Below are 21245 nucleotides of genomic sequence, written 5' to 3' on the forward strand. Positions count from 1 at the left end.
TTAAATCACATTTATTTTGTCCATCAAAAGCATCAAAAGTGTTCTTTCACTTTAATTGAGCGTGAGCAGCACAGCAAAAAATAGACCGGACGCCGAAACCCCCGCTGCACTGCTGTTCACGCGACGTTCCTGCTTGACGCTCACGCGCTGCTCCTGCTCCCGGTGTGAATGCACTCATTGATTAACATGGACGCCGAAAAAAATACGCGCTGCTCACGTGCCGCTGACGCTTGCGGTGTGAAACCGGGGTAATAGTTCAGAAAACTAGTGTGCCGCCATAAAACACTATGATTTATGACCGGATATGTTTTGTTTCTTTGTGGAGTTTAATTATTTTCATTGTACTGTACATATGAGACATTCGTGAAACAATAGCAACAATAGTCTTATCAAATATTCATATCACAAACAACTTGTTTTAGTCTCGCTGATTTTCAACCACTTGACCTTGTTGAATCCACCGTGATTCATAAACAAGTCATCTGATTTAATTCACTGTGTTTATCAGACTGTGAGGACATTCATTTTATTTTTATTGGGAGTAATCTAAATCAGACAAGAACGTTTTACATCGTCACATCACTGGTAAACTGTTGCTTTGTCTTTAATTTAACAACATCTCAGAAACCACAAAATCTTTCTCCATTTGGCTGCTCAAAATCTGCTGTTTTTCAGACTGTGAGTACATTAATTTTATCATTGATCACTAGAAATTTGAATCTAAATGATTTAGACCTGATTTAGATTTAGATTTGATCTAAATTCATTTTTTGGTGAAAAAACACTTAATACTGATGGTGTCATTGATCAGCTGAAGTCAATTCAGTGTTCACAAGTGACTTAGAATCAGCATCTTATTGTAACATTGATCGAACAATATGATTATTTTTGTTAATTTCAATGTTGATTCAACAGCAGTGATGTGGTATCAACATCAAAGTGTAACATTTGTGTGCACACAGTGTGTTTTGGCCTCTAGAGGTCCTCATGGTGCTTTCATGCCCAGCTTTCTCAAATTGTAATTAGTGTTATTAGGTTCACATGTGTCTCGTTCAACTGTATTTAAGTGATTCTAGTTTCTTTGCTTGGTGTTTCTGATGGATAGTTCACCCAAAAGTTTTGGCTCACAAAAAGTATTCTCGTCGCACTTTTGGGTGAACTAATCCTTTAATAAGTGTTCTCCGAGACATTTTATTATCTCTTGCCATTCACTTGCAGAACACAATCTTCTGAAGGACACATAAGTCTGAAGTAGTGAGTTTAGGTATGGGGTGCAGAACCAGTGGTTATTCTGTAGGCAAAAATCAGTGCCTTGAATTTAAAGCGAGCTGCAATTAGCAACCAGTGTACGCTCTCTTCGGCTCATTAAAGACCGCTCTCGCTGCTGCATTCTGGATCAGATACAGAGGTTTGACAGGTAATGCTGGATCTTACTGATGTTGAAGAAAATCTGTAGGACCAAGCAGTTCTAGCAGCAACCGTTGGATCATCTAGCTGGAATGACAGGTAGAGTTGTGTGTCATCAGCATAGCAGTGATAGGAAACGCCATGTTTCTGAGTGACAGATCTAGTGATGACGTAGATGGAGAAGAGAAGTGGTCCAAGCACTGAGCCCTGAGGCACCCCAGTAGCTAGATGTTGTAGCTAGATATTGCAACTAGACACCTCACCCCTCCACAACACCCTGAAGAACCTACTGAGAGGCAAGACTTTAACCACTAGAATGTTGTTCCTGAGATGCCTTTCATCATGATTGTTGCCAGGAGGATCTGGTGGTTAACTGTGTCAAAAGTAGAAGACAGATCTAGAAAGATGAGTACTAAGAATTTGGAATACAAAATTGCAATCATATAAATTATTTCATGAATACTGCCTATCTAGATTTTAATTCTACTCTTTAATCCTACAAATAAAATGCCTCAAAAAATGCTTTAATCATTTTGTAAGCTACAGTATTGCAAAAATTGAATTGTTTCTAAATGTCTTTTTTACAAACATTTGCACCTGGATAATTGAGAGTCATTGTAAGTGTGATGATCATCTGCTAAATGAGCAACAACGACCACAATTCACTCCTTCAGTCAGTGAAGCTCCCACAGCCGTTCATGAGAGTTTAAATGCTGGGAAATATTCCCATCTTCCACAGGAGAAGAAGCAGCAAGCAGGATGAGTTACTCCAGGAGAAACTACTGACATACTATTGTAATGATGGAAATTAAGGAAGAACCCTGCAGAATAAAAGATGAAGACACAGAGGAACAAATAGGTTGGTGTTTTCCTTAATTCTCTTAAATGACTGATGAGGAACATTAAGATGAAAACTGAGATAAAACAATACATCTAAAACTAGATACTAGTAGACTCAATAGTAAACTAGATTTTGGTAATTTGTTGCTCCCTGATTTTGTTTCTAATTTGTGAATTGAACCCGAATGTAATGTTTATTTTAGACCCGATGGAAGTGACTGAAGACAAACAGCGTTTCATAAATAAAGTTGCAAACATCTTTACGACCGTCGTGGAAGCTAGTTATTTTAGTCAATAAAGTTTTAAATATGGATATTTTTCTTACACCAATGCATCGCTTCACTTCAGAAGGCCTTTATTAACCCCTCTGAGCCGTTTGGGACACTTTTATCATGGATACAATGCACTTGTATGGACTTCAAAAAAATAGAGCCCATTCACTCCCATTATTTAGCTTGGAAGAGCCAGGACATTTTTTAATATAACTTGATTGTAGGCTATTCGTCTGAAGGAAGAATGTCATATACACCTAGAATGCTCTTCACCTTGCTCTATTTTGCAGTGAAATAATAGTTCCAACGAAAGCCACAGCAAAACTGCAGCACACAGCGGTTTTCCGTGAACGAGTCGTGAGAGTCAAGAATTCAATGATTCATAAATGCAGCTACTTGCTTTGTTGATGAATTACTGAATTACTGATGACTCATTCATTAATACAGCGACTTAATTTAATATTTAAAAGTATAATTTAGTTTTTACCATCAATGCATATTACTCTATTTAACTTTTTTTTTTAAGCATTAAGCTACTTATTATACAAAGGTATTTGTAAAGGTAAAAAAAATATACTGGACAAATCGATTTTTATATTGTCCCTTAATGAAAATATTCCCTTAATGGCTATTAATATTGTCCCTTAATGAAAAGAAGTGACAGTGACTGTAGTCTAAGGACTATAGTTTAACTGTAGTTTAACATCCTTCCCTGTACGCAGAAGGATGTTAAATGCCTCAGGGGAACGACACTCTAAACAGTTTGAGAACCACTGGGTTAGAATAGATCTGAGCAACTTTCACTTTACCGCGATGCATTGTCTGTTAAATTTAAATGTAAAGAATTCCCATTGCTGGAGTTCCGCCAGTAGAGGCGCTCGAGCAACCGAAGCAATGACACACATCCGAGTCTAGGAGAAGAAGAGAAGTGAGCGAGGGAAGGGGACATAAACATGAGAAGTGGAACACAGCCGTTCATTCTGCTCTAAATCTGCTGTTTCAGACTGTGAGTACATTCATTTTATCATTTATTAGGATAAATCTAAATCCAAACGACTAAACGAGTCGGTTCATTTAGTGAATCACTCAGAAATGAATCGAAATGAACCGACTGATGTTGTTCACTACACTCGCGAAACGTAAACATTACTGACTGTTTTTTTTTTTTTCACATTGCAATTTGTGAAGATTATGAGTTGTTTCCATTTTATGTAGTGAACAAATGAAACCTGGTAAACAGAGTTTTTAATGATAAATCACAACTAATGTCAGCAGGGCTCTATTTTTTTTCCTCCCTTGTTGATAAAATGACAAAAACCTTCCCCTCTGTAAAACCACAACACATTAGATTTACAGTGTTGAGTAGCTTATGTAAAACTTATCATGCAAAGAAAACAGCTTTGTTCTAACATTCTGTATGCCTGTAAATTTTTATGCAACAATCTGACACACAGAACTGGAGTTTTTAAGTTAAATGCCTATATCTCTGAATGGCAAACGATTCCTTTTGTCTGTAATTTGCACACATTCACACGTTTAATCGATGTCGGATTACAGCAATAAACCCTCATATTCTTTCAGCTTCTCTATAGAAGTATGAAACTGATTTTAAGAAATCAGTTTTAAAAACTGGTAAGAAATACTTATTTGCAGCTGTATCATACAAATAAATAGTTAAAAAATCATATATTGTGATTTCTGGATTTTTTTTTTTAGATTATGTCTCTCACAGTGGACATGCACCTACGATGACAATTTCAGACCCCTCCATGATTTCTAAGTGGGAGAACTTGCAAAAAAGCAGGGTGTTCAAATACTTATTTTCCTCACTGTATGTGTTTTTTTAGAGGGAATATTCAAACGTCATTTTTGACAGCCCTACTAGCAGCCCTGTCACCTGACCTGAAAACTGCACGCTGATTCGCTAAAGTGGACTTTTTTTTTTTTTTTTTATTAGGCAGGTTTTTAAATGACAATGTGCATGACATATGAAAAACAACACAACCTGCTTTTTTCAACCATAAGAATGAGTAAAGAAAATGTATACAAATATACAGAACACTCTTAACACTACCCAACCCAAAACATCCCATACACCCACAAAAAAAAAAAAATTATACATTTTTTATACATACATACATACACACACACATACATACAAAAAATGAAAAACAAAAGTCAAATCTCCAGTGAAGGTACAGTCTCAACAAAGTAGATAATAGGTCTCCACACTTTATAAAATGAGTCAACAGAGTCCCTGATGGAGTGTTTGATTTTTTCCAGATGTAGAAAGGACATTAAGTCTTTCAGCCAAGAAAGATTAGAAGGGGGGCATGAAGATTTTCAATGCAACAGTATTCGTCTTCTGGCTACCAATGAAGCAAAAGCAATAATATCAGCATGACGTTTGTTGTATAAGCCATCAACCGGTGTCATTCCAAAAATCGCAATTATTGGGCAGGGTTTCACAGAGACATTGAGAGCCTTTGACAGTGTATCAAAAAAAGAAGACCAGTATGAATACAATTTAGGACAGGTATAAAATGTATGAGTGTGATCTGCTGGGGAGAGCGAACATCTATTGCACCTATCATCTTCTATTAAAGAAAGTTTCTTCAATTTAGCTTTGGTGAAGTGAATTCTGTGAACAACTTTAAACTGAATAAGATTCAAACGAGCACAAATGCAGACAGAGTTAATTTTAGCTAGAGCATTATTCCACAGCTCTATGTCAAGCTCCAGACCCCGCTAAAGTGGACTTATCGGGTTTTGTTCACAAACAACAAGGATGCTTGTTGGTTTCTTCTGTAAAACATGAACTCGCGATGCCTTGACAGTGGACAATACCGGCTTTTGTGACAAAACATGTTTAGGGTTCTGTCAATCTTGTCAGGCGTCTATTTCAGCTGAGGAGATTAACGTTACAAGACAGTATGGTGAGTAAACGAAAATGCACGCTTTGGAGGAAATGCGTAGATGGACGTTACGTGAGGATGTGGGAAGTGTCAAAATAAAGGTACCTCATATCGATATTTTACGTATGACATTGATGCATGCATCGATCGATATTGATGTATTGTTACACCCCTACTCTGCAATGGCTTCCACTCGCTGCTCACATCAAGTTCAAGGCATTGACCCTTACTTGCAGATCTACCACAGGCTCAGCTCCCTCCAACTTTCACTCGCTCCTACGAGTCTACATCCCTACCAGAAGTCTACGATTGGTCAATGGGTGACGGATCGTGATACCATCACAGAGAGACACAAAATCACTTTTCAGAATATTTTCATTCACTGTTCCTTGTTGGTGGAACGATCTCTCCACCTTCATCCGGAATGCAGAATCCCTGACAACATTCAAAAGACAGCTGAAAACTCATCTCTTCTGTGAGCACTTAATAAAAAATTATATCCTTTCCTTTTCCTTTAACCCCTCCCTTGTCTAGCTTAGCTACTCTAAGCAATATTTGAAACTTTGTTTTTTGAGCACTTGTGTTGATTGCCTCTTCACAATGAATTGCTTGCTTTGTTCCTAATTTGTAAGTCGCTTTGGATAAATAAATAAATACAAATCTTCCCACAGGAGAAGCAGCAAGCAGGAGGAATTACTGCAGGAGAAACTATGGACAAGTAGTTGTAAAGATGGAGATTAAGGAAGAACCCTGCAGAATAAAAGATGAAGATATAGAGGAACAAATAGGTTGGTGTTTTCCTTCATTCTCCTACATTTACATTTAGTCATTTAGCAGACGCCTTTGTCCAAAGCGACTTACAAATGAGAACTAAAGCAAGTGAGTCATCACGAAGAGGCAAAAACAACACAAGAAGTGCTCAAAATACAAAGTTCTGGCATTGCTTAGAGTAGCATAAGCCAGACAAGGGAGGATTAAAGGAAAAGGAAATATAATATTTGTATTTTAAGAGGTTAAGTGCTCACAGAAGAGATGAGTTTTCAGCTGTCTTTTGAATGTCAGGGATTCTGCATTCGGGATGAAGGTGGAGAGCTCATTCCACTAGCAAGGAACAGTGAATGAGAATGTTCTGGAGAGTAGAGGTCTGCATGGAGCACCCGGGCACCATACAGGTTCGGGTCTATATTTTAAATGGTCAGCCGGGTCGGGTCCCAATCTATTACTTCTGGTCCTGGGTGATCAGAGTCAGTCAGCACTGCTTGTGTGTTTTTTGTAACTTGCAACTTTTAAAATTGGGATAAGAAAAGTATGAGCTGGGAAATAAGGTTAGAAAAACACACATCTTGCGCTAAAAAGCTCTTCAGGTTTCTCCAGGCAGCTAACGCGAATGTGCAGTGTCAAGCACGTCATGTTTCTATGACAACCAGAGCTTCTGCAGTGACACAATGACTTTACCAATTGACGATTGGCTCTTTTACTTAAAAGGCGGGACTTACTCTGCCAAGATTCGCTTTACACTTTCTCCAATTTTTATAATAATATGAATGAATCGTCTTATTTAATCTTAAAGCTGCAATCGGCATGTCTGGCAGATTGAGGGGACTTAGCCAAATTTTTTAATGTTTACAACTCTTGTGCCCCACTACCACTGAGCACCCTCCCATCAAGTTCGTGCTCGTCAGTGCGTGTGCACCAGATCAACACCATGGACTACTTGGTTACTTGGTACTTTCCTTGGTTGTTTTGGACCTCCTAGCTCTGGTTGTTAACCGAGGAATTGGAAGCTAGTTAGTATATTTTCTCTCCGCCATCACGCTTCATACAATCTAACACACCTGCGAACTTCAGGCGTGTGCATGTGATATTGTAACGTGCGCGAGGGGGGATCTGTGGCGTGTGCACAAACTGTGATTGACAGTCAGATCTCACACAGCCCTGCGCTGATTGGACCAGAAGAACCGGGAGCGGTGGATTTTTGCAAAACAAATAACAGGCTCTAGGTGGAGGTAGAAGCGCGGGTTTTTTTTTCTAAAACTGGCTAATTTATGTTGTTCTGTCGGAGCATAGTGTCGGTTTCAGTGAATATGATCAAAAAATCTTGCCGACTGCAGCTTTAAAGTTTTGATGGTCAGACTTGGCGCAGAGAGCACAGAGATGATAGCAAAAAAAAATTATGCTAACGTCAGCGGCCATGGCACTGAACGAGCAATTGTTATTGTAGTTCAAAAGGGCAAACAGTTAGTTATTATGCGAGTTAACTCGAGTTGAAATGCAAATCTGCAGAGTCGCATTTGTCATCCGTCACCGTGACATCAAGTGGACTTTTGAAGCTGAAATAATGAGTGGATTAAGCTTGGTATAACAAGAGGAATAACATGGATAGAACTTTCTTGCGGAGGATTGTAATGCATCACAGTCAGTCAGCTACAAGGAAGGGAGACGACGGCTACTAAAATTAGGCAAGACAAAAAGTTTTATTTTTCGCAACTGGTTTATTGACTTGTCAATAGCAATTTAGTGTGGAATATGTGACAATCGGGTCAGTGTCTTACCGTCAGGTCGGGTCCAGCTTTCAAATAATAGACTGATCCAGGTAGTACATTTATGGCATTTCTCGGATCTGCACTGGTCCGGGTCCTGCTTTTGAAATAGTAGTGTAGACCTCTACTGGAGAGTGATTTTGGCTCTCTGTGATGGTAACACGAGCCATCGCTCAGTGACCGATCGTAGACTTCTGGTAGGGATGTAGACTCGTAGGAGCGAGTGAAAGTAGGCTCTTGGGCTCATTGAAGACAAGACGAACTGCAGCATTCTGAATCATTTATAGAGGTGTAGTTGCACATGATGGAAGTCCAGTCAGAAGAGCTTTGCAATAATCAAGCCTAGATATGACCAGGGCCTGGACGAGAAGTTGTGTTGCATGCTCAGTTAGAAAAGGCCTGATCTTCCTGATGTTGTGCAGTGCAAACCTGCATGATCGAGCTGTCTTTGTTATGTGGTCTGTGAAGGTCAGCTGGTCATCAAATATTACTCCAAGATTTCTGACCGATCTTGAAGGGGTGGCAGGGAAGACGAGAAGCTCAGTCTTTGCCAGGTTGTGAGCGCAGGTGATGTTCCTTCATCCATGCCGATGTGCTACCTACCTGTGAGAGAAGGACCTACCTGTGAGATAGGATTCAAACCATTGGAGAGGAGTACCTGTGATGCCCAGTGATGAGAGGGTGGACAGAAGGATCTGATGATTCACAGTGTCAAAAGCAGCAGACAGATCCAGGAGAATGAGAACTGATGATTTGGAAGCAGCTTTTGCAATCCGTAGGGCTTCTGTGACCGACAGTAATGCAGTCTCAGTTGAATGCCCTTTCTTGAAGCCAGATTGGTTGACCTCCAGCTGGTTATTCTGAGAGAGGAAAGATGATACTTGATTGAAAGCAACTTGTTCAAGTGATTTTGCTATGAATGGTAGGAGAGAGACAGGTCTGTAACTGTCTACAAGTGATGTGTTTAATGTTGTTTTTTTAAGCAGTGGAGTTATCTGAGCCTGCTTGAATGCAGTAGGGAAAATGCCAGAATGGAGGGATGAGTTGATGATGTGTGTGAATGCTGGTAAAAGATGGCTTTTAGAAGGTGTGAGGGGATTGGATCTAGAGGGCAGGTGGTAGGATGACTGGAGAGAAGTTTAGATACTTCTGCCTTGGTTATTGGAGAGAAGGTTTCTGGCTGTGGGAGAGGTTGGTCTGGGTTCCTGTGTGTGTGGAGCTGAGAACTGATTGCTGATAGTTGTTTTGTTGGTGAAGAAATTAGCAAATTCATCAGCATTTAAAGAGGAGGTGGGTGGTGGAGGTCGACAGAGGAGAGAGTTGAATGTTATAAAGTGTTTGTGTGTTAGAAGCGCTGTTGATCTTTTTGTGGAAATATATGAAGATTTTGCAGCATGAACATCAACAGAAAAGGATGACAGAGACCGATTCATACTCAGGTCAGATGGGTCTTTTGATTTGCGCCATTTCCTCTCTGCTGCCCTCTTTAATGACTGATGAGGAACATTAAGATGAAAACTGACATGGAACAATAAATCTAAAACTAGATACTAGTAAACTTGGATTTTGTAAATTAGGGACTCAATGATTTTCTTTTTGGTTCTAATTTGTCAATTGAACAAGAATGTAATGTTGGAAAAGAGTCTGGAAAGAGTCTCACATCCAAACGGTCTCTCAAAGATCATCTGCGCCGTCACTCTGGATTGAGATCATTCAGCTGTGATCAGTGTGATAAAACATTTGTTTTGGAATCAATCTTGAGAAGACACCTTCTCACAAAAAGGGTTTTTCCCAATTGGATTATCTAAAACAGCATGAGCGTATTCATACTGGTGTGAGAGCTTATGTGTGCTTTGACTGTGGCAAGACTCTATTATATCCAGCAACTTAAAATCACACCAGAGAATTCATACAGGAGGAGAGAAGCCGTACGAGTGCTCTTCATTTGGGAAGAGTTTTGCCAAATTAGCTACTCTACAGAGACATAAGAAAAAGCATTGCCTGAAGGTTACTAAATGAGCAAATTTTCATGTTCTGGTACATGACTCACAAGTAATTAAATAATTTGACATTCAGATTCAGACATATGTGTATGTATGTATGTATGTATGTATGTGTGTGTGTGTAAATATGTGTGTGAACGTCTGATCATGGTGCAGAGCTTAGGTTAGTGCTCGTATATGTAATGAAAATATTATTAGACCTTTTAAATGTTCTTCTGCGTTTCTATATAGGGATAGATTTTTTTAAATGAATCAAGGTGCCCTCAACTCAGTTTATTTCTTTCAGAGGTCATATTTTAATATTCATGTGTCTGTATAATGAGTGTGTTGCAGGTCTGTCTACACTCCCACCTTTCCACAGCTTTACACGCCCATTTCTTGAGACAGATTTTCTTCTAGATGGAGACATTTGTTTTCATTTCAGCCATGTGTTCTTGTTGAGTTCATTGAAAGTTCATTCATAGTGGTTCATTAAAAGAGACTCGAAGAGATCTTATCAGACTGTGAGTACATTTGCTATTTACTATGAGAAATCTAAATCTGAAAACATGAACTGAGCCAAAGTTTTTTAAACTTCTTTAAGTTCCTTTAAAAGGCCTCCGATATTTCAGTCATGTGCAGCTCGAACATCAAATTCTCCAAGCCACTAAGCTTAAAATTATATTTCATATTTAAAAATTACCAAAGAAATATGACAACAACTGTCATCAATTTTGTTTCTAAATCATGACAAAAAACAGATTTTTTTCAGTCTGGACCAGCCAATATTGCACATGTGCAGTACTAAGTCCGCATCTCAGAACACCGACTGTTTCTATAGCAAATGGAGCTTCTAACGGCAGCTGTAGTGATGCAATGACTTCACCGATTGGCAATTGGCTCTCTAACTCTTGTGCGGTCTTCGTTCAGGGGTTAACCGCAGGGTCTTGGTGTCTCCAGAGACCCAAGGCAACAAAATGTAATTTTGTAACGAAATGAGTTCATCTGCTAAATGAGCAACAATGACCACAATTCACTCCTTCAGTCAGTGAAGCTCCCACAGCCGTTCATGAGAGTTTAAATGGTGGGGAATATTCCCATCTTCCCACTGGAGAAGAAGAAGCAAGCAGTAGGAATTACTCCAGGAGAAACTACGGACAAGTAGTTGTAAAGATGGAGTTTGAGGAAGAACCCTGCAGAATAAAAGATGAAGATACAGAGGAACAAATAGGTTGGTGTTTGCCTTCATTCTCTTTAATGACTGATGAGGAACATTAAGATGAAAACTGGCATATCAAATACATATAAAACTAGATACTAGTAGACTCAGTAGTAAACTAGATATGTGCTAAATTAAGAATGAACTTTGTTTCTCATTTGTCCTTTTTAAATTGAATTCAATATGTTGATTTTAGACCTGGTGGAAGTCAATGAAGACGAACACTATCATTTCAAAAATGAAGACGGAAACATCATTTCATAGACGGAAAAGTGTTTCATACTAAAACGAGCTCGAAAATCTGGAGTCAAAGGACCTTTAACCTGCTTTGAGTGTGGAAAGAATTTCATTCAGAAAGGAAATCTTAACAGACACATGAGAATTCACACTGGAGAAAAACCGTTCACATGCTCTCAGTGCGGAAAGAGTTTCACTCTGAAAAATTCTCTTAACTATCATCTGCGCCATCACACTGGAGTGAGATCATTCAGCTGTGATCAGTGTGATAAAACATTTGTTGTGGAATCAAACTTAAGAAAACACCTTAAAGTTCATACTGTGTTGAAGCCTCACTTTTGTTCTTTTTGTGGAAAGAGTTTTTTAGTACTTCAATCTTTACAAGTGCATGAGCGTATTTATACTGGTGTGAGACCTTACATGTGCTTTGACTGTGGGAAGAGCTTTAGTACATCCAGCAACTTAAAAAAACACCAGAGAATTCATACTGGAGAGAAACCGTACAAGTGCTCACACTGTGGAAAGAATTTCTCTCAGTCCGGAACCTTGAGAGATCATGAGAAAGTTCATACTGGAGAGAAGCCGCACCAGTGCTCTACAAATGGGAAGAGTTTCACCTTATTATCTAATCTACAGCGACATAAGAAAAAGCATTGCCTGAAGTTTTCTAATGAGCAAAGTTCATGTCCAGATCCATCACTTACAAATAATATAAGTAAATAATACATTCAGATTAATCAAAAGCTGGATGATTTGTTAAAATCAGTAGTGAAGTTTGATTGTTTGACAAGGGGGAATCTTTGGGGAAGGTCAAAATAATAGTTCAGAAAACTAGTGTTGCCATAAAACGATGAGCTATTGCCAGTTTGGAGTTGGTTCGACTGACGAGCTTTCTAAGAACCGGTTTGCCTTTCCACAGGCCAGAGAGTCACCACAGAGCCAGATCTTACATCACTGTGTACATCTCTTGTTGCCCAGCAACGCTAGCGCGGCAGCGCTAAACACAAACACACCAGGCTTGTTCGAGATGGTTTGGCTTCTCGCAGACCGATCGGCGCATGACATCAAAGCACTGCGATAGCGATCCAAAAGCACAAGGAGTCGTATGCTCTCCAAACACTCCCGCAGCTCCGATTGGTCCGCGCCGCTCCGATGCATCTCGAACAAGCCTTCCATTAACAATGGCTTTGCGAACCTACATCGGCATCCAAACACGGCGAATCCAACGCGTTCGTGCAGCTCGCCGTAACTTGCATAGACGGAGCTGCTATTAGCTCGATTAGCTGCTATTTAAAAAATGGCGGTCACAAGTTTCTGTTCTTCTTGTTGGTCACGGTAACCCTGCTCCCAGCCCCTTACGCAAGCGGTTCTTACTTCTAGCCCAGCAATGTTTTGGTGCTACTTAAGAACCACTTTTACTGGTTCAGAGCTGGTGCTTTGGGTGTCGAAAAAAACAAAGAACCGTTTGAAACTAGGCTCTGGCTCCGAACCAGCACCAGCACTGCCTTGGTAGAAAAGGGTATGAGAGAAGATGAAATTGCTCATGAAAATTGAATGTGTTCTGTGTCTTTGGCAGTTGGTGATATGCACGGTTACTTCCTGGTTTTCGATAAGCCAGCTTGGGCATTTCCGGTGAACTGTTAGCTGTCATTCTGTACCTTGTACATCGTTACAAAACCATCAATGGTTGACTTTTTAATGTTGAATTTATATTTTAATGCACACTAACCTAATTTGCCAATAAACCAGTTTAATTAATTGCAACAAAGACTTGAAGCTAATGGGAACGTTGGAATAAGAAAAAAAATGTCTGTAATTGGACACGCACACACCACATTTATCCAGCACTTCAAATGTTATTTTAACATGATGACCAAAAGCATCATTTGTTCATTCTTCTGAGATTGTCTCCCTTTGTAAAACCAAACGTTTCAAGATGTAATTAAAAATCCATCATTAGATAGAAAGCACTTTAATTTAAAAATAAAAAAGACATTAATTGTCATTATAACCAGTAGATGGCAGCAGAGGAGCATTTGTTGGCTATTAATAGCCAGTTCCTGTAGCCTATTTTTTTCATGTTTCGCTTTTGAATAAATATGAATGATTATAAAATCAATAGGTTTAAAAATAAATTTTGTCAAGGTAAAGTATGAAGTAAGACGCTTTTTCACATGAAAGTGTGAAAACTGAGAGTTGAATTGAATTTTGCTGAGGAGGAACACTGAGGGACGTGTCTTTTTTTATGTTATCTTACGTTTGAATAACTAAATTAATTCTAGGCCTGACTATTTAAGTGACTATATTCTGATTATTAACTAAGTATAACACTATTGATGTTGTTAAAGCTACCTCAGGTTATTTAAAATACCCAGGGGCAGATTAAGATTATTTATAGTGTGGAAAAGGAGTGCATAGTTTTTGGGGACTTATGGCCTGACATACACAGTTGTGTTCACAAACATTGCATTACCACAAAGTAACCGTCTATACTGTTTAAAATTAAAAATAAAATAACAAAATTTCAATATCCATGACACCAAGTCAAGACACTCTAAATGAAAAATATCAACAGATTATACATATTTCTGAGCTTGTATTACTAAAGAAGATGGTCAGTGTTATTAATATTACATATGCTGATTATATGGTATAAATCACATTTTAGTGCAAGTTAAAGAGCAACAAAAACTTTAGACTTTACTAACATGTGAAAGAAATACAATAATATCAAAGCACTGAGACTGGATCAGTTTTGAAAACAATGTTTGAGTTTCCGTTTTTAGCAGCTATAGAAGGGTGGGCTTTTTGAGGGGGGAGGATGGATGGATGGATAGTAGATTGATAGGGTATAGGCTATAACTGTTCTAAATAACTATATTTATACCGAACATTTTATAACACACCTCTCCATGATATGAGACTTTCTATCTTATTCTCACTTTAAATAAAATATGGAACTTTGCAGCGTCTCGAACATGCGTACTAAAAATGCAGTGCCAAATTTAAAATACATTCAACTTGTTACATTTCGTTTTTTTCCTCTTCACTGACTGCATCTCGTTTTTAACGTGTGAATGGCTCTTAACTGATTGAAAAATTAACAGCACATTCTTATATCAATTTTGTTATTGTTTAAGCAGACAGATTTCCTCGAACATTAAAGGGACAGTTAAAATTAAAATTAGCCCATGATTAACTAACCCTGAAGCCATCCTAGGTGTATATGACATTCTTCTTTCAGACGAATCCAATCGGATTTAACAAGTTATGTTAAAAAATGTCTTGGCTCTTCCAAGCTTCACAATGGTAGTGAATGGCTGTATGTCTTTGGAAGTCCATCAAAGTGCATCTGTTAATTATTAAAGTACTCCATGCGTCTCCGGGAGTTGATAATGGCCTTCTGAAGTGAAGCAATGTGAACTTGATGCACAACGTTATGACGGCAATTGACCTCTGTCACGGTTCAAACAAACAGGGCTGGGCAACCACGTTCGTCATTACGTTGTGCGCCAAGTTCAAGTGTTACTCTTTTGGCGTAAATCGATGCGTACAGCCTTCTGCCGGAAGCTAGTTATTTTAGTCAATAAAGTTTTAAATATGGATATTTGTCTTACTCGAACGCATCGCTTCACTTCAGAAGGCCTTTGTTAACCCCCGGAGATGCGTAGAGCACTTTTATCATGAATGGATGCGCTTTGATGGACTTCCAAAGACATACACCCATTTACTGGCATTATATAGAACGACCACAGCGTTCATGAGAGTTTAAATGCTGGGAAATATTCCCATCTTCCCACAGGAGAAGAAGAAGCAAGCAGGAGGAATTACTTCAGGAGAAACTACTGACATACTATTGTAAAGATGGAGATTAAGGAAGAACCCTGCAGAATAAAAGATGAAGATACAGAGGAACAAATAGGTTGGTGTTTTCCTTCATTCTCTTTTATAACTGATGAGGAATTCATACAATGCATCAATACAGCTGAAATTAGATACTAGTAGACTCGGTAGTAGTCTCTGTGCTAAATTAAGAATGAACTTTGTTTCTCATTTGTCCTTTTTAAATTGAATTTAATGTTTATTTTAGACCTGATGGAAGTGAATGAAGACAAACACCATCAATTCACAAATGAAGATGGAAAACTAACATATAAAAATGAAGACAAACATCTGTTACAAAAACGTCACAATTTCACAAATGAAGATGGAAATGCAGTCGTTTCAAAGACTGAAGAGAATTTCACACAAAAACAATTTGGAAAATCTGGAGTCAAAGGATCTTTAACCTGCTCTGAGTGTGGAAAGAGTTTCAGACAGAAATCCGACCTTAAAAGACACGTGAGAATTCATACCGGAGAGAAGCCTTATACATGCACTCAGTGTGGAAAGAGTTTCATTCGGAAAGAACACCTAAATGATCACATGAGAATTCACACTGGAGAAAAACCGTTCACTTGCTCTCATTGCGGAAAGAGTTACAGACATCAAGGACACCTAAGTGTGCACATGAAAGTTCACACTGGAGAAAAACCGTTCACATGCTCTCAGTGTGGAAAGAGTTTCATATCCAAAAGAAATCTCAACTATCATCTGCTCTCTCACTCTGGATTGAGATCATTCAGCTGTGATCAGTGTGATAAAACATTTGTTGTGAAATCACACTTAAGAGCACACCTTAACGTTCATACTGGTGTGAAGCCTCACTTTTGTTCTTTTTGTGGAAAGAGTTTTTTACTACTGCAAACTTTGCAAGTGCACCAGAGTATTCATACTGGTGTGAAACCTTATATGTGCTTTGACTGTGGGAAGAGCTTTATTACATCCAGCAATTTAAAAACACACCAGAGAGTTCACACTGGAGAGAAACCGTACAAGTGCTCACACTGTGGAAAGAGATTCACCCAGCTATCTCATCTACAGAATCATAAGAAAAAACATTGCCCGAATTTGTCTAATGAGCAAAGTTCTTGTTCAGATCCATCGCTTACAAATAATACTCTTACAAGTAAATAATTTGACATTCAGATTACTCAAAAGCTGGATAATTTGCTAAAATTAGTAGTGAAGTTTCATTGTTTGACAAGGGGGGGAACCTTTGGGGAAGGTCAAAATAATAGTTTAGAAAACCAGTGTGTTGCCATAAAACAATTTATGAAGGGATGCGTTTTGTTTCTTTGTGGATTTTAATTAAAATAATAATTTTCTCTTGCCGTTGTCTGCCTGCCTCGCTGTGTTTGGAACTTTGCCTGGACTTTTATTATGTCTATTGCCTGTCGTCTTGGATTGTTTGACTTTGATTGTCTTTGACAATAAAGAACCTCTGCAACATGGATTCTGATCCACCTCCAGCTATGGGTTCATTACAGAGACAAATTGATCACTGTGAAAAGATGAAATTGCTCAGGAAAAGTGAATGTGTTATGTGTTATAGCAATTGGTTATATGCATGGTTACTTCCTGGTTTTTGATAAGCCAGCTTGGGCATTTCCGGTGAACTGTTAGCTGTCATTCTGTACCTTGTACATCGCTACAAAACCATTAATGGTTGACTTTTTAATGTGTATTTATATTTTAATGTACACATAACTAATTTGCCAATAAATAAGTTTTATTAATTGCAATAAAAACTTGAAGCTAATGGAAGCGTTGGAATAAGAAACACAATGCCTGTAATTGGATATGCGCACACCACATTTATCCAGCACTTCAAATGTTATTTTTAATGTGAGGACCAAAAACATTATTTGTTCATTCTTCTGAGATTGTCTCCATTTGTAAAACCGAACGTTTCAAGATGTAGGAAATCCAACATTAGACAGAAAGCACTGTAATTTAACAATAAAAAAGACATTTGGCATTATAACCAGTAGATGGCGACAGAGGAGCATTTATTGACTCATATTAGCCATTTCCTGTAGCCTAATAATTTTTCATGTTTCGCTTTTGAATAAATATGAATGACTGTAATTTATTGTCTTCTAGTACATTACTTTTGTTTCCTATTGGTCTCTGGAATTGCCAGTCTGCTGTAAACAAAGCCAAAACAACATTCCCATCTTGGCGGGAATCTTTGCGCATGTGTTCAGTATCAGTGTACTGGATCTGTGCATTATGCCTTAAAGTGACAGCAGCGTTTTTTAAGCAAACAACAAAAGACAAGGAAATCACTAACTGTATTTCATTTATACAGTGAAGATTATACGCAATGTTGTTTTACATTTTATTACTTTATTCAATTTCTGTTCCTGAAAACGACTGTTAAATAACTAAATAACCTGAAAAGTGCTATTTATTTAATTTGTACCTTTGCTCTATTGTATTTATTTGTGCTGTTCCTTGTAGTTTGATTACTTGTTCTTATTTTCTTTATTTTTATTTGACAGTAGTCCTTTTTTCCCAGTACATAGCACATACAGAACCCTACTAGAACCGTGACGCTAAAAGCTTGATAACTGAACCATGAGTAATTTGAACCGTTGCACCCTTAGTATATGTTGATGAAAAAGATCCGTCATCAGCCATTTCTTATAAATGGCTAAATATTCAGCTGCTCGGGTTGAGTTAGGCAGGTCATTCCACCAGCAGGGAACAGTCCAGGGAAAGGTCCATGAAAGTGATTTTGTGCCTCTTTGGGATGATGGCACCACAAGGCGCCGTTCACTTGCAGAACACAAGCTACTGAAGGGCACATACGTCTGAAGTAGTGAGTTTAGGTATAAGGGTGCAGAGCCAGTGGTTATTCTGTAGTCCAATATCAGTGCCTTGAATTTGAAGCGAGCTGCAACTAGCAACCAGTGTAAGTTTATGTAGAGAGGTGTGATGTGCGCTCTCTTCGGCTCATTAAAGACTGCTCTTGCTGCTGCATTCTGGATCAGATACAGAGGTTTGACAGGTAATGCTGGAAGGGCTGCCAAGAGAGCATTACAATAGTCCGGTCTGGATAGAACAAGAGCTTGGACAAGGAGTTGTGGAGCTCCAATAGGAAGGGCCTGATCTTACTGATGTTCAAGTCAAGTCACCTTTATTTATATAGCGCTTTTTACAATACAGATTGTATCAAAGCAGCTTCACAGTGATAACATGAAAATAATACAGGCAGATGTTGAATATTAAATGTCCCCAACTAAGCAAGCCAAAAGCCAAGGCGACAGTGGCAAGGAACCCAAACTCCATCAGTGACAGAATGGAGAAAAAAACCTTGGGAGAAACCAGGCTCAGTCGCTCCGTTCTCCTCTGGCCAACGAGCGAACAGTGTATGATTATGATTCAGGCAGCATTACAGGTCAGAAGTCCGATTGGATCAGAACATTCAGAATATTATCCAGTTCCATCTGGTTGGAAGTCGGAGTCATCACGCCGGTATGGAGACTAGTTTGTTGAGGATCAGTGCTGTTGTTGATGGCTGCTGTGTCGATGAAGGCTTCACAGGGCTGATGAGGCTGGCACTTCAGGGATGTGTCGTGGTTGAGTCCAGGCGCAGGTCCACCATCTGATCTGGATACGGCCCGGATCCGGCTGACTTCAGTAAACCTCGGAATAAATAGAAGGACTAACATTAGCGTAGATGCCATTCTTCTTATGATGTAACGAGTACATCAGGTGTTATAGGAAGTCTCCCCTGTTCTGGCTGACCTAATCTATGCGGCCTAATAATCATTTAACTGATTTTAACAATAGAAATTTATTGTTTTAATGAATGCCAGGTAAAAGATGCATTTTTAGTCTAGATTTGAACTGACAGAGCGTGTCTGCTTCCCGGACAATGTTATGAAGACTGTTCCAAAGTTTAGGTGCTAAATAGAAAAAGGATCTACCGCCAGCAGTCGATTTTGATATTCTAGGTATTATGAACTGACCAGAATTTTGAGATCACAATAGACGTGAAGGACAATAATGCGTTAATAGCTCGCTCAAGTACTGCGGAGCTAAACCGTTTAGTGCTTTGTAAGTGATCAGCAATATTTAAAAATGTATTCAATGTTTAATAGGCAGCCAATGCAGTGTTGACAGAACCGGGCTAATATGGTCATACTTCCTGGTTCTGGTAAGAGCTCGAGTTGCTGCATTTTGGACCCGCTGTAGTTTGTTTATTAAGCGTACAGGACAACCACCCAGTAGAGCATTACAATAATCTAACCTTGAGGTCATGAACGCATTAACTAACTGTTCTGCATTTTTCATTGAAAGCATATGTCGCAATTTAGATATATTTTTAAGATGGAAGAATGCGGTTTTACAGATACTAGAAACGTGACTTTCAAATGAAAGATTGGTATCAAAGAGCACACTCAGGTATAACCGACGACGAAGACTTAACAGAGCAGCCATCAAGTGTTAGACAGTATTCTGGGATAATACGTGCAGAGGTTTTTTGCCCAATAATGAGAAAAGTTTTTTCAGAATTAAGTAGTAGGAAATTACTAGTCATTCAAATTTTTATATCAGCTATGCATTCCGTTAATTTTGTGAATTGGTACGTTTCGTTGTGGCGCGAAGAAATATAGAGCTGAGTATCATCAGCATAACAGTGAAAACTAATTCCATGCTTCCTGAAGTGTCAGCAGAGATTAGCCGCTTTCCAACCGGAGGAACCTTTTCACAGTTCCTAGAACTATTCGCTAAAGTACCCGTATGTTCCTACGGTGCGAACACGCCGACTAGGAACGACTTTAGTTCTAGGAACTCCATTTGGAGGAACTAATTTAGCTCCTACTTCAGAGTAGGGTCTAAACCAGCACTATAGGAACTACCCGTGACGTTAGTGTACGCTGATGACCGAACGCACGCAAAACACCAGCACCTGCCATTTTTAAAACAGCTATATGTAAACACACAGATTATAGCCTATATATTTACTCCAGAAACTAGATACAAACATGGAAAACAGTGATAGATGGGCCTCTAAACCTTTATGCTGAAGAGAAAATCCAACGCAACTTTGAGGGGACCGAGTCAAACATGATTATGTATTTCTGCTCAGCTAGCAACACTGGACATCAACCACACGGCATAGGCTAATAACCTTTTTTTTCATATACTGTGTACTTTCTATAACAATTCTATCTAATAACATGTTAAACAGTACTGTTAGACAGATCGCTAACTAATGAACACAGAGAATGCGAGCATTGTTTGCTCTGGTGTTCTCAGCGCCGTCAAAATAAAGGTCCGTCGCGCCGTCAAAATAAAAGTCGCTGTGCTTGCGTCACTCCCTCCTACTAGTTCCTATGGCCACTTGGCCAGTGCAAACACAAACAACAAAACCGAGTTTGGGGGAGAGTAGTTCATAGAACTGTTTAGAAGTGGACAGTTCCTATAACTAAGTTCCTGTAACTACTTGGTCGGAAAGCGGCTATTGTGTTAAGTAGACTCTCCCCTGTGAAGGCCTCATCGACACGACAGCCATCGGCACTGATCCTCAACAAACCCATCTCCATATGCGTGATCTTCAACCAGATGGAACTGGTTAAATTCTGAATGTTCTGATCCAATCTGACTTCTGACCTGTAATGCTGCCTGAATCATAATCATACACTGTCCATTCGTTGGCCAGAGGAGAACTAATCCTGGTTTCTCCCAAGGTTTTTTTTTCTCCATTCTTCCACCTGGTGGAGTTTTGGTTCCTTGCTACTGTCGCCTTTTTTGCCTTCCTTCGCCTTTGTCATCATTGGCTTTTGGCTTGCTTAGTTGGGGACATTTAATTTAATATTCAACAATATTATTGATCTGTCTGCATTGACACCATTATATGAGAACTGAACTGAGCTGGACGATGACTTCATGGTTTTCTCCAGATTGGCTATATATATAAATGAACTAAATTAATAAAT

The 21245-nt window shown here is 38.9% G+C and overlaps 1 protein-coding gene across 2 annotated transcripts in view; it reads left to right on the forward strand.

The window, feature by feature from the left end:
- Positions 1-21245, forward strand: part of LOC311277848 (uncharacterized protein) — a 250745-nt gene that overhangs the window by 36729 nt on the left and 192771 nt on the right. Inside the window, exon 6 of one of the 2 annotated variants that reach the window (XM_084388298.1) lies at positions 6106-6222. In XM_084388298.1, the coding sequence (XP_084244424.1) occupies positions 6106-6222 (117 nt within the window). The other variant, XM_084388302.1, reaches the window with a different exon arrangement.

This window comes from Rutilus rutilus (genome assembly GCF_951802725.1).
Source record: "Rutilus rutilus genome assembly, chromosome: 18".
Lineage (NCBI taxonomy): Eukaryota > Metazoa > Chordata > Actinopteri > Cypriniformes > Leuciscidae > Rutilus > Rutilus rutilus.